Genomic DNA, 13884 nt, shown 5'->3' with positions numbered 1-13884 from the left:
GAGTCCTGGGAGACAGAATAGCCACACACAGGGAGAGTTGTTTTGCTGCATATTTTCTTACAGTGTATAGTTAAGGTAAATATAATCCTCTTGGCATCTTAACTTTGTTCTAGAAACCTCCTCAAGTGCTCCCAGAGAGAATATTAAATGCATCCTTAGTTTTATGTGTTGGTGAAACATGCTTGGCTTGTTTTTGTAAGTCATTAACAGATGACAATTTTAAGAGAGCTAAAGGTTTTTATGGTGGTGTGTCACAGAGCTGTAATTGACTTCTGTTATTGAGAGATTAACAGCTATTGCTGCTTTAGTAATTTACTTTGAAATGTGGAAATCATTTGTACTGTCTAATTTGTGATACACTTAATCAGATCTACTTATCTGTTAGTTCAGTGTTCTGGGATTGAGGAGAGAGGATGCTAGATTTATTAATTTTAGATTAATCCAAATATTAATTTGAGATTAATCCAAATCTAATGACATGATAAAAAGGAGGAAAAAAAAGTCATTCTATCAAATAACAAACAAACAGGCCCTGTTCACTTAGGGCACTGTGTATGGGAAAATGCGATACAAGAATATTAGTGAAGCATAGCCTGGCAGCAGTGTCCCAGTTGAAGTCTCCAGCAAGCTCCCCTCAAAATGAGAAACTTTAAAGGATACAGTATGGTATGCCAGCCTTATACCACGGAATGTGGATACTTGCAAGACTAACTCTTAGCGAAAGAAACTCCAGAACTAAGTATCTTCTAGTAGATACTAGTAAAGCTGCATCTAAACACCTTGCCTGTGAGCCCCCAGGAATTGTGGAACTGTTGAGTGAATGGCTGTGTCTGTCTGCTTTTTCTCTGATGATTGTTGTCACTGTTCTCCCTTGGACTCTGACCAGCTCATTTCAGTCCTTCCTGAAAAACAGCACTCAAAAGTGAGCATAGTACCTCTGTCTGGGACCTTGCTATTACTGAATAGGGCTGCAGAACTGCTTTGTTTCTTAACGAGCTCGTCAGCAGGAAGTTTGCCAGTAAAATAGGATGGAGAGAGGCAGAGCTTTGAAGGACAGATTTAGTGTTCTGAAGGACTAAGTTGGCTGAAGAACTGCTGTCTGGAGCTTTGTTTTTTAAATTAACCTCGGTATCAGAAAAAATTAACAGGAAAGTTTTGTGTATGTTATGTCTTGTGTATTCTGCCTATTCTTTTGCTTGTTCTTAATAAGTATAATGATCTCCATGAGAATGGGGATCTTTGTTTTCTTTGCTGTGTTACCTTAATTTGAGCTGTAACAGTTGGTTACTTAACTTGGTAATGTTTTTGATGTGGTAGGGCTTGACTTCAAGTGAGGGAAGGCACATAAATTGCTTAAAGCAGAGGATTGTTTCACAGCCTTGAAAAGAGTAGTCAAGAAGCATGGAGAAGACGGGAAGGAAATTAGATGTAAGCAAAATGAATGTTCAGTCAGAATGTGCTCAGTGCAGTGCCTTCTGTTTAAAATGAGCAAGCTGGGGGTGGGGAAGAGATTTTTCTTTCAAGTGTCAATATGCAATTTTTTATGGTGTTCAGGAGAAAAGCAGTACACACCTGTGTGATTTGGACCTGTTTAAACGACTTCATTATTTCGTTCTTTAGAACAGCAATATTAGGGGGTTTTTAGCTTCTTAAATTAATAGAGGTCAAAGTGCCAGAGAAAGTTGCCTCAGTTTTCATAGCCTGTACTCTAGAGTCACTGTTAAGTGCCTCTTTCACTCCCTAGCAATAAGTCATGCTATTTCATTTGCTTGCCTTATCAGTTTAGTTTTTAAGACACTGCAGTGTAATTTAAAACATTGTACAGGTGAAAATGTGTTTAGAATAAATAGACTGTGTTTCTTATTCACCCCACTATAGTTTTTATTGACTATTACCAAACACCTCTGCATATTCTTACACTACTTTCTATCTATCCTGTGAAATGTGCTATACAGCTGTGTTTTCTAACTCACATATACTTTGCAAAGTAGCAACAAACAGAACAAGCATTCTTCTGTTTTTAGCAGAATAAAGTTGTGATGTATGAGACCTAGTAGATTTTGAAAAAAATATATTATTGTATTTCATACTGTTACTATCTCTAGTGCTTTTTCTAGTTGTTCAGCATATAACAGTGTTTGTCTGCATGTTTTAAATTTTGTTGAAGTGTCTAGGTAAATCTGTATGTCTAGGTTTAACAAAAAAAAAATAAAAATGAGAACATCAAAATAGGTGTCCATGTGAGCCAGAGAGGATCTTGTACTGTTGATTACCCCAGAAGAAATTACGTGAAGTGGGGCATGCTGTATATGTTGGTCTCTGTTCCAGGGTCATCTGTGCTGTCTCAAATAACATCCTTAGAATTGCTGCTTTGAAACTTGGAAAGTGTGTATAGCTGTACATCCTTACACTAGGCCAGAGATGACCACCATACCAGACCTTGCAAGCTGCATAGGTACAAGCTGTACTTTGGAAGTGGGGACAAGGGGCTGGATAATGAACATGTCACTCTGCTTTAAGCTGGCACCTGAGTCATGCAGTAACCCAGGAATGATAGGCTAATTCAGGTGGAAGGGGACCTCAGGAGGTTTCTAGCACAACCTCTTGCCTAAAATGGGGTCAGCTGTTAGATTAGAACAGGTTGCTTGAGGCTTCAGCCAGCCAGGGTTTGCAAACCTGCCAAGACAGTATCAGTACAACCTCTCAGCACTGGGTCCCTGGCTTGGCTACTTTCATGGGGAAATTTTTTTCTCCTTACGTACATCTGAACTTCTCCTGTTTGAACTTTTGCCTGTAATCTCCTATCCTCCCACCACGTAGCGCTGTTAAGAGCCTGGCTGCATCTCCTTAGTCTCCTGTCAGCACCATCTTGGTAGCACTCCAAGGCATTCACTTCTACACATGGAAACAACTGTAGCGATAGTATTCATGGCTTCAATTCTTCAGTCCCCTCAAGACAGATATTACTGTGCCATATGTGTGCTTAAGGCCAGTGGAGAGCTCCATGTTTGAACCATATGTAGCTCCTGAGCAGTTTGAGAGTCAGAGGTCAGGTACCTACACATCCTCTAATCCTGAATGTTAAATCTGTTAGAGCCCCGTTTACTACCTAGAGAAGCAGATGTAATTGGATTTATGAATCATTTAAGTAGGACTGGGCTGATTTACTTGTGTGATTCTGCAGGCTGATGAAAAACAGTAGTCTAAAGAGATTGCCTGGTAGGGAAGGGGGAAAGGTTGTTTGGCAACATGGTATTTTTAGAAACTTCTACAGTGCCTTTCATCAGAGGATCATGAACAGTTGCGTAAAAACAAAAGCAAAACTGACATCTCTGTACAGACAGTTCCACAACTGAACAAGCAGCCTACATTCCCAGTATCTCTTGTCGAAATCCGTTCTCAGTTTTTTTAAGGAGGTTGCCTATTTGTGGTACTGTGTAGCAGCACTACTAAGTGTTGAACTTTAACATTTAAAAATAAAACAAAACAACCCAACAATAAACAAAACACCCTCTTTGTTAGCGTGGCCAGTTAAAAGGCTTGACGGTGGGGAGGAGGCAGAGACAACCTGAATCACTGGGAATCCTGAATTGTTGGAGAGAACCAGCAATCTTGGTTGCTGCAGGCAAGTTACTAAATAGCCATACTTAGTTGGCAGGGGTAACTGTGAGAGGCAGCTGCTTGTTTTAAATTTGCATCGTGAAGTGCAGTGTTAAATGGCTGTTCCCTCTGCTGATGTTGGAAGCAGCACAACTGCTTCACTCACAGTAGCGTTAGATAATTTCGGGGATACGTCCTAGGTTTTGCATGACTCAAGCTACAGCAAGTGATCTTTCTAAATCAGTGTTACAGACTGTGGACTGAATCTGATTGTAGGCAAACAATGTCTGCATTGATTACTTAAACTGAAAATCTCAGTGGGAAGTGTGGTCACTAGAAATTATTTGCATGTTTCTCATAGAGTTAATACCAATTATTCTTTCCATGGAAGTGAATTTTAAAATCTCTACATACCCACATAACATTTCATGAAATCCCCTGCACATATACAGTTACTGCATATGCAGAGTAGCTGGTCCTAAACACTGCAGAGGACAGAGCTGCACATTTATAACCCAATTCATGTGATTCTGACATGGTGTTAGTACCCAGCCTCTACTTTTCATGATGCAGTATCCCTTCCAGGACCGATGACAACTGTACCTGCATCTCCTATTTCAAGGGCAGACACTGAGTGAAAAGTGCGTGCCGCCATGCCTCCATACACCATGAAGTGTACAGAGACCTGCATAGACAGAACAGACCATTTTGCTGAGTCCCCTGCCCCTCTTCAGCTTGTACTGCTGTCCCAGCTCATTTTTGTCTGGTTTGTAGGTATTCTGTGTAAGTCACTCATGATCCACAATGCAAAGTCTTGTGGTTAAGAGAAGCTGAGTCAGGAGAAGTTAAATAGAATTATACATTTAAAGATATGTGGCTTTGAGCTGCACTTTAGGGGTTTGGTTTCTTTGGCAAAACCAAGAAAAAAAAACTTGGGAAGAGAATGGGGATGCTCCTGCGGAATAGCTGTTAGGTCAATTAGGTACTTTGAGTACCTCTTCTCCCTTTTGCCTGCCACAGGAGGAAGGATCTTGTAGTGCCAGAGGAGTTCCTGCAGCTCTTGTCACTGGTTACACTGCTATTTTGTATCCTTCCATTTTTTGTTTAGGAGGCATTATCCTTCCCTCACAAGGTCTACTTGGTATCTTACCTTGGGAGGATAATTCAGTCTAAGGGCAGAAAGTACCCAGGAAGTCCTGAAAGTCTGTTCTTTGTGGTTGAATTGCAGGATAAGTAACTTGTAAATTGTTATTATATGAACAGTTACATCAGTCCATGTCATCAGTATGGCACCCTGGGCATTTGGCCAAGCTCTAGTGTGAGCATGAGCACTAGAGGTCACTTACTGCTCACATTTACAGGCTGGTATGGGATGATGTATCTGCCCATTGTGGCAGAGTAGCTGTTTGTTTTGAGAAAAGAAATAAGAAAGTAGGAAAATGTGTTCTCTGTACTCCTGCAAGTGAGAAATTTTATGGACAAATGTGGAAAATATTTTGGTAAGCCACATGTCTTGTTTTCTGTCTGCTATTGCAAGAAACTGAGTGAAGGCAAACTGACAGGCTCCTATCAGGTGATGATTTGTGGTAAGGGATTGAAAACCAGCCTACTTTGCCTCCATCTGTGGTGCACTTACCTCAGGCTAGTTAAGCGTGCTAACTTTGGTTGCTGGGGAACTTAGCTCACAGAAGTATAGTCTGGTAACCCCACTGCTAGTGATAAAACTATGTGGCTTTGGTAAGCTCACAGAACATGCCAAAAGGAGGCTTTAGGCCAAGGCACAGCTTTTGTCTGGAGCAAGAAGTAATCGTCCTTGGCCAGGATAGGTGGACCTCTGCATTGCTCTGACTGGCACTCCTGCACTCCCGAAGGCTGTGTCTAGTGGGATAATTGAGAAGCCCTTTGGCTTCTGCCAGAGCCTGTGTGAAGAGCAGTGGCTGTAGGAGGTTGGTGCTTTACCTTATGCTGCCACAAACTTGGCATTTGTGTTATGAGACTGCAGTCAAAGGGATCTAGTAGCTTCTCTTTTCCCCATCCCACCTTATGTCTGACAACTGCTTTCTCTGGAAGAAGTATATTACCATTTGGCTAAACACATTACTTCATCTTGCTTCTAAAAACTACATAATCATCTGAAGCAAAGTCCTACCGTATCCAGTCAAAGTGAAAACAGCTATTTCCATCACGTCTTGTCATATCAAGGAGATAAGTGTTAGATAGTGGTTTTCTCTGCTGATGCCATGGCGTAATGTCCTATGCTGATGTTGCCAACCAGTGCTAGCTTTTTGTCAAGTTGCCTCCAAAGTGCAGATGTGCAGAAGTGCTCAGCAGTGCAGAGAGTGGCAGCTGTTTCGCCTTGCTCTACTGAGTCTTGTGAATAAATCCTTGATGCCAGATGCTGTCACAGAACCTCATGTGGGGGGAGTCTGGCCCCTTGTGCTTCATTTGTCTAAGTGGTCTTGACTTTAGTTGTATACTGAACTGCTAGTGTTGCAAGAAAAGCTGGATGGTACCACCCACTTGTAAAACTGAGGGGAGAGATCAACTGGCTGAAAGAGCAAACTTCGTGCGTTAGCATTTTTGTGCCTTTTTCCCTCCTAATTACATACGAAGTAATATGCTGTTTGTGTTCTTTTTCAGAAGCATTGTCTTAAGAAAACTCTTCCCTTGCAGTTTGTCCTCATTCTTAATTTCTTTCTTCCAAGAGCTGATTCAAGTATTGACTCATCCACCCAAAATCATACAACTCCAGGAAGACAGTAGCACTGGGAAAGAAGTCTTTATTTCTGAATACAGGTGTGGCTGAGCATCTGTTAGTCTTCTCTTCTTTAGTGCTTTTTGTGACCAGTCATTTCTGCGAGCTCTTGAGAACACTTACCCCAAGTACGTGCTTTTTGAAAGTATGTAATTATAGTCTGAAAACCATCCAGTTCGGCCTCTGAATTAATAGCAGCAATGTGGACTTGGAGACTAGTGTGGAAGGGCTGTTAGGTGGTGGGAAGGAAACCCAGCTAAAGCTATGGACTTGGGGAGGCCATCGGGTCTTCCTTAAAACGCACAAACGGAACAGGTAGAAATGACTGGTGTGTTCCTGTGTGGCAACACTGGGCTGTGGATACTGCCTGAAAGCCTCGCTTTGTCAGAAATGCTGCCTGGTCTTGGGGGCTCATCTCTCCCGTTTACCCCGTGACAGGCGTCAGCTACTATCTGCTGCCAAGGGCGAGAACACAAGAAATATTTTTGTAAATGGAGAATAATAATTCTTTTCTTCACAGGGAGAATGAAAATGTTTCTTCGCCTTCCCGGGGTGACCGCGGGCTTGATTGGCTGGCAGCGGAGGGCGGCCGGGCCCCGACAGTACAAAGTCGCTCTGTGGCAGGTTCCTCAGTACCGGCTTTGTCCCTGGCGGGCTTCGGCCGCCCCCGCCGGCCAGCGGCCTGACCGGTTCCCTCCAGCCCTTCCTGGGCAGCGGGGGCGAGGCGGGGGAAAAGCGTGCCCGAGGCTAGCGGCCGGGGTCAGGGGCGGTAGCGGCCCGGGCAGCGATGTTACTATGGGAGCGATGCAGGGCTCCGCCGGGAGCGAACCACGGGAGCCCGCAGGGGGGGCGGAGCAGGTCGGTAACCTCCCCGTCGCCCACCGCGCCTTTCCTCCTGCCGGGCTCGTCCGCAGGCACCCCCCCCCGTGCCGGCAGTGGTAGCGTCCCCCCGGCAGGGACCCCGGAGCCGCGGGGTCGAGGCTGGGGAGGGAGGAGGAAGGCAGCGCGCGCTTGGCACAGGTGGCAGCGCTGCCGTGGCTCAGACCCGCTTTAGCTGTGACCTGGCGCCGCTTCGGCGCCGCCCGTGTGAGGAGGAGCGCCCGGTGCTTGCGGGTCCCGGGAACGCGGCCTTCGGCCCCGCTGCGAACCTTGCTGGAGCCGCAGGACGGTGGAAGTACCGGGGTTTTCCGGTTAAATCCGGGGAGGGCAGGAGCAGGCGGGCGTCGGGCGATTGCCTCTCTGTAGCGCGGGCCCGTGCCTCACCCTTTGAACACCGGAACAGAAAACGTAATTTTGTAGCTTAAATACGGGTTGTGCTCGGTATGCAGGTCAGTGTTTTAGTCGAAAATACCCTTTTCTATGGAGAAACACACCAGGTTTGAAACAGGAAAATCCTGTTCTTCCTGTCCCTGTCAGTTTTGTTTTTTTTTTTTGGTTTTGTGGTGTTTTGTTCTTTTTTTTGTTGTTGTTGTTGGTTTTGTTTTTGTTGTGGTGGTGGTGTTTTTTTTTTTTGTTTTTAAGACCGTTTAGTATTTATGGGAAAACATGCTGTCCTCTCGCTGAACAATCTATGTAGCTACAAAGGAGCTAAACTTAGGAGTAGGCAGCAGCATGTGTCAGGACTGGAGAGGCGGTGCGGTGTGCATGCCGGCGTGCAGGAAACTGGATTTATCTAGTCATCTCCCCAGCCCCAGTAAAACCTGGATGGAAGAAGCTATAAACAGAATTTACTTGTGCGTCACAGTTTGTCTTGTGGCCCGTAGAATAATTAGTACTGTAAGTATCTGCCCTTTAAATACGGGGGCTGTGTGTGTTAGCCAGTATCCCATATTGGACATCTTACGGGTGTTTATTGGCCATTAGCTAACTTCCCAGTTGATACTTTCTTTCATACTATTATTTCCAGTGTGTGTGGTTTGGGGTTAGTTTTCTTTTTGGTTTTGTGGTTTGGTTGGAGATAGAGGTTTTTGTTGTTTTGTTGGGGTTATTTGGGGTTCGTTTGGGTTTTTTTTGGGGGGGGGGGAGTTGTTTGTGGTTTCTTTTTGCTTGTTTGGTGGTTGCTGTTCTTTAATAAATCACAGAGACTCTGCAGGTGATCTGAGTAACTATCCCATGCTTATTCTAACCTTCAGTTATCTTCCTCCTCTTTTATACTTGCCTGTTTCATCTCTTCTGAATCCATCTTGTTAGCTTTTTGCCACAGATCCCATTGTACCTGTCACGTTGCTGCAGTACATTTCGTAAGTAGGTGTAATCATTTGCTGATGGTTCTGGTGAGAGAAAAATACCCATGAGAATGTGTTGGTGACTTGTCTTGCAGGGGGATAGGGTCTGAGTGTGTTGACCTGAGATGGATGGAAAGTCTGACTGTGTGCTTGAGCTATAGTAGTCACAGGGCTTGTATTTACAGGTATACAATTTAGATATAAAATTTAACTGGCTATTGCTTAAATACTTATCAGTATGGAATGGTTCCTGAAATAAAGACACCTTGTAGCGTGTATCAGCAAGCAGTGTATTGGTAGACATGCTATCAGTTTCCTTGCATGTGTTTCACATACCCGTATTTTTGGACTGCTTTCATCAATATTGTGTTTTTGAAGTAATGACAATGCTTGTTGTCTTGATTCAAAAAATGTGGGTTGTCAGGTCTCTACTGAGCACATGAGGTTTCTTCAAACTCTTTTAGGGTCTGCGTTTCATGTAAAGGAAGAAGAATTAAATGCTGCTTTTCATTTCACATCTGAGTTCGTGCAGTATGGAAGTAGGTTGTGTTGGCTATGAATTCAGTGGCAACTTCTCTCATCGGCAAAAAGGGATTTTTGGCTGATCTTCCCTCCTGCCCGTTGTTTTGAGACTGTGAGAAAGCTCATGTTTCTTATGGGTCCCGTACTTAAGTACAATTTAAGTAGGGAGAAATTGTCAGTATGGCTCCTGCAGTGGTTATATTCCTTATATTATGGTTCATAATAAGCCACAAGTCTGTTTGTTTTATAAAGGCAACAGTTTGTTAAAAAGATTTTTTTTTTTTTTTCTATGTTTGGGGGGGGGGGGGGGGGGGGGGGGGCAGAGGTGGCAGGACAACAAAACAAAAAGCAAACAACCAAAAAGCAAACCACAAACAAACAGAAAAGTAATCTGGAGAGATACTGCCGCTGCAATTTTTAGTTTCCTCTTTGTTTTTCTTAATAAGTTATGCAAACAATGTAAAATATATTACTATACTAGGAATTCCATTTTTCACAGCTTTTGAGTATTAGACCTGTAGACAAATGAGGATTCAACTGACATTGGAAACATTTTTAGAATTCTTTGTGTAACAGAAAGTGGCAAGTTGCAGTATTTTCTTAGGAAGCGGACGTTGATGCTGCGGGAGTCTTCTTTTGAATGACCTGAACCGTGTATAGTTTATGAGCCCAATAGCATAGTGTAATTCATGACTGTTAAAATTGCAAATGAACTTAATTACTTCGCATTTTAGTAATATATTTGGAATGCATTCTTACCATCAAAATGAAGAACTTGCCAAGAGTTTTGTGATCTGTGCTGATAACAGTGATCTGTGCAGATAACAGTAGCAGCCTTAAGGCAGAATTATGTTCCTGAATGTATCTTAACTGGAATGTACAGTGGAAACTAATATGTACATGCAATTATTCTTGATGCTGTGTAAGAATAAAACATCATCTAACTTAGTAAACAGCAGGAGGGATGACTTCATGAACCCTCCAGGCATCTTTATCCTATCTAGTAACTTAATACAATAAAGATGAAACTGCTCCTTCAAGGTTGACAGTGGTAGCAGTTAACTAAGTGGGCAGATGAATGTCAGCAGCTTTCTGGGTGTTAGTGCTTTGTGTTGTGCCCCATAAGATAATGAGAGCAACATCTTTATACATTCCACTGTTTGAGCCTGTAAGATCTGATTAACAATACTGCATTAATGTTTTACATAAATAAATGTTTCTTGTTAGTAAACCATGCTATCAAGAAAGGAAAAAAAAAAAAAATCTTGAAAAATAGCTGTTCAGCTTCCTTAAACAGCTACAAAAAAATAGTAACCTATCCATTATTTATTTATTACTTAATAATGTATGTGCTCAGCCTACCATGTCTTCCCTTACACATGCATGCCTATTCTGTGATGGGAAAGCATTTCAGTTGCTCACCCTTTATCATTCTTAGACGGTATGAGCAGAATGTCTAGCTAGACTGTCATTCCAGACTCCACAACAGGCAGATTGTTGGCCTTTGCCTGAACTGAGCAGCTTGCTGCCAGGGCCAGTGCTTGGCACTAGTTGCTCTTCTTTCTACGCTCTAGCACTGCAAAAATCGTCCAGGTAATACGGGTTTCTTCTAGTGGCCAGGGCTGAGAATTCTTCTGTCAGTGTTGCAGAAGGTTTTTGAAAATTTGCAGAGCAGAATGAAAAAGAGATTACATTTTTTGTTACACTGTTTTGCCAAGTAACTTTTATTGCAGAAATAAAAAGTGGTCAGTAGTTCTGATTATTCTGTTCATAAAGTTGATATATTTTTAAAGCAATTGAAGTGAAAGTAGCACAGCTGACTGTAGCATGTATGCGTGTGCTTCTTAGATGGTGCCATCAGAGCTCTTGTTTGTGTGTCGAACTGTACTTGCATTGTTTTGTCTGTGGGCTAGTAATTACAGTTTGGCTGTAAATTTTTATTTTCTAGCACTTAGTTTCCTGAAAGTCTTGCAGTTTAGCGTCAAAGCAGGGACGTTGTTTCTGACCCAGTACTTCAGCAGGAGCTCCCTTGTAGTGCTTTACCTCAGTATGATGTTACAATAGGTTTCGTTGCAAACAAAAAGGCTCAGACTTTTGAAGATGTGGTGTTGATTGCAGATGGATGCCTACTGACCTTTCCAGTAGCTTCTATGCACGCAGTGCCCCTCTGGCAATTACGCTTCACTGGCTGTTTGTGTGCAGTGCCACATGCACCTAAAAGGTTTAAGTGATATATAGGTTAAGATGGGAGAAGAAGTTGGGGAGATCTTCAGTCATCTGCCGTAGATACACTTGTCAAGCTATTGGTAAAACATGAGAGACCCCATACCAGAGTACTGTTGGTTGCTTTGGTGTATGTGAAATTCTTACAATCTGACATATGGGAGTGCCTTGAGTATGTTTTGTTGTTTTCTTGTAGAGCTTTTAATTTTTTTTCAGTTTATTATGATGCCTTTTTAATTTTAGCGTTCCTGTGGTGTTAAACTATAGAATTTAATTCATTAAACTTAATCCATTAACTTCTCTGCCTGTTATAATAATTTGACTTAATTTTCCATTCTTTCTCAATATTTTTTTCATGCTTTACCTTGTAGAAGCTAATAGATAAGTTCTTAATGTTTTCTGCTGCAGTAAGAATGAACTAAAACTCTTGGATCACAATGATTTGAAAAGGAATTAAATTTCTCTTACGTTTTTGTAAGGCTTGTTTGTTTGTAAGCAGGTATATAACCTCTTTTTCTTTCAGATGGGAAAAAGAGCACTTTGTTGTCATGGTTTGCTTCTGCTTTATGCATCAGAAGGCCCTTAAAGTGCATACTGCTCTTTTATGTAGCTCAACACAACAAAAAAACTTTCTGGTGTGAACCTCAGTTGAGAATAAGCTTTCAGTTGCTCCCAAAGTGAGTTTTGCTCTGGGTGGTAACTTAATCTAAACATTCACGATTCTGAGATGTTTCATTTCCTTTTAGCCACATATGCAAATGGATTTTCTTGGTTTTTCTTTTCCAGTTCTTTTCAAAGCCTCATGTGGTTTGTGAAAGTGACTAATAGGTACAAAAGGAGGAATCAAATTTGATCTGTCACTTGCTGATTTGGTTCTGGTAGTTTATTCTTTGTGTTCTTCATTGTACAGGTCAGTGGAAATGGCACTGTTCCATAGGGCTATGTCAGTTTGGTTTCATTTAATGGTTGAAGCAAAGCCGAGTTTCTTGACATTACATGCCTGTGAAGTGTTGACTTGGTAGAGAGATTGCATGAAGGGCTTCATTTTCAAGTTATTATGCTGGTGTGCTTTCAAATGAAGCAAGAATGGTTGCAGATAGACTGGGATTAGTGCTTTGGGAATGAATCAGCAATGTGAAAGTTACTATCTCAGTACTAAAGAAAAGGGGCAGCTGATTTCACCTCCCTGCACCTTATGTTGATTTGTGATTGTTTGCTGTCATTAATGCTATTGGTAAGAATAATTTCTACGTAAATCGGGGGGTGTTTGAAATGGTCTCCAAAATTATGTGTTGAGATTTAGCAAAGTCATGCACGTAACTGCATGGGATACTTCAGCTTCACATCCAAATATGCAATAGGATGGAGGAGTAAATTTTACTGTCATTTTACCACTGTCATCTGCCCATGTGCTGTTCTCTTAAAAAGGTTTTTAAGTGTCATCAGATAAATGGTAAGTTTCAGTGTAACACAACTGTATATAGGCTGCTGGTGATGCTGTCCCAGAAAATTTCAAAGCTGCGGGGAGCATTTATGCTTACTTTTATTGTTTGAAGAAGTAAGTGTTCTCCTTTGGAGGCCCTGAGGAGGAAAATGCTGTGAGCAGAGGGATTCTGAATGTTTTACTGGAGCGGGTACAGCTGGCTTCATCCACTGTCTCATGGTAATTGAGATGTTGGAAGGGACTTGGTGATGTTTGTTTGCTATTTCCCCTTATTCCAAATGTATTGGCAGGAGTATCAATATACGACCCTTCATATGCAATTCCCAGAGTTTTATTTGCATCCATGCATCCCACTTTGTATGACAGGAAAATTATTGAATCCCCTTTTGCAACAGGTTTTGCTTTAGTTTTATCATGTTTTGCATATGCCTAAAGCTTAGGGGTGAAATTCAGCTATGCTTTCTGGCACAACTGAGTGGGCTGTTGAGACATCTTGAGAGGGAGAGGTGAGTTGCTTCTTTTAGAGCCTGCAGGCCAGCAGTATGGTAGTAGAAAAGGAATGCAGAGAGCTGTGACTGGTGTGACTAGAAAACACAGGGGTGGCTAATAAATCAAGCTGGCTGTTGTGGCATGTATCTGAATAATGCTGAACTTCAAGCTTGAAGCTCAAACCAGCTTAATTTTATAGAGTTGTGATATAATTTGAATTTTCAGTTTTTAACTTTTAACAGAAATTTGAATTAGCTTCTTACCGTTACGGAGGTTTAAATGCATTTGGAGCTTTTATTTATCTACCTTGTGTTGTATCAGTGACATTCTGTTTGACATTTTTGTTTTGTGGGGTTAGTGATATGGCAGTGATAGTTGTATGAAATTTTGCATTGTATTGTTTTAATTTTTTTTTAATGGAGTTTTAGTTGTAGTCAAATGTACTATTAACATTTATGTATTAACACAGACCCATATTCAGGTTTATTTCCATTGGTCATGAAAAGAAAGCTAATGTGACAATCCTACTGCTACAGGAATGCTCAAACAAAATTAAAATGCTTCCAGGAATACAGCATACCATTCTTCTATTAATAGAATTAGAACAAAGGATACTGGAAACCTTA

The 13884-nt window shown here is 41.8% G+C and overlaps 1 protein-coding gene across 2 annotated transcripts in view; it reads left to right on the top strand.

Annotated features, from left to right (window-relative positions):
- The window catches only part of TJP2 (tight junction protein 2), a 62975-nt gene that overhangs the window by 13316 nt on the left and 35775 nt on the right, over positions 1–13884 (top strand). The window contains exon 1 of one of the 2 annotated variants that reach the window (XM_062624071.1): positions 6503–7213. The exons of the other annotated variant lie outside the window; for it this stretch is intronic. Within the exon in view, the coding sequence (XP_062480055.1) occupies positions 6881–7213 (333 nt within the window). The 5' untranslated portion in view covers positions 6503–6880. Of the gene's footprint in view, positions 1–6502; positions 7214–13884 lie in introns of those variants that run through there. 2 annotated transcript variants of the gene reach the window in all.

Source organism: Pezoporus occidentalis, unplaced genomic scaffold, assembly GCF_034315485.1.
Source record: "Pezoporus occidentalis ecotype Australia unplaced genomic scaffold, CSIRO_AGI_Poc_V1 ctg260, whole genome shotgun sequence".
In the NCBI taxonomy this organism is placed as follows: Eukaryota; Metazoa; Chordata; class Aves; order Psittaciformes; family Psittacidae; genus Pezoporus; species Pezoporus occidentalis.
This window is presented reverse-complemented; position numbering and strand designations above follow the sequence as displayed.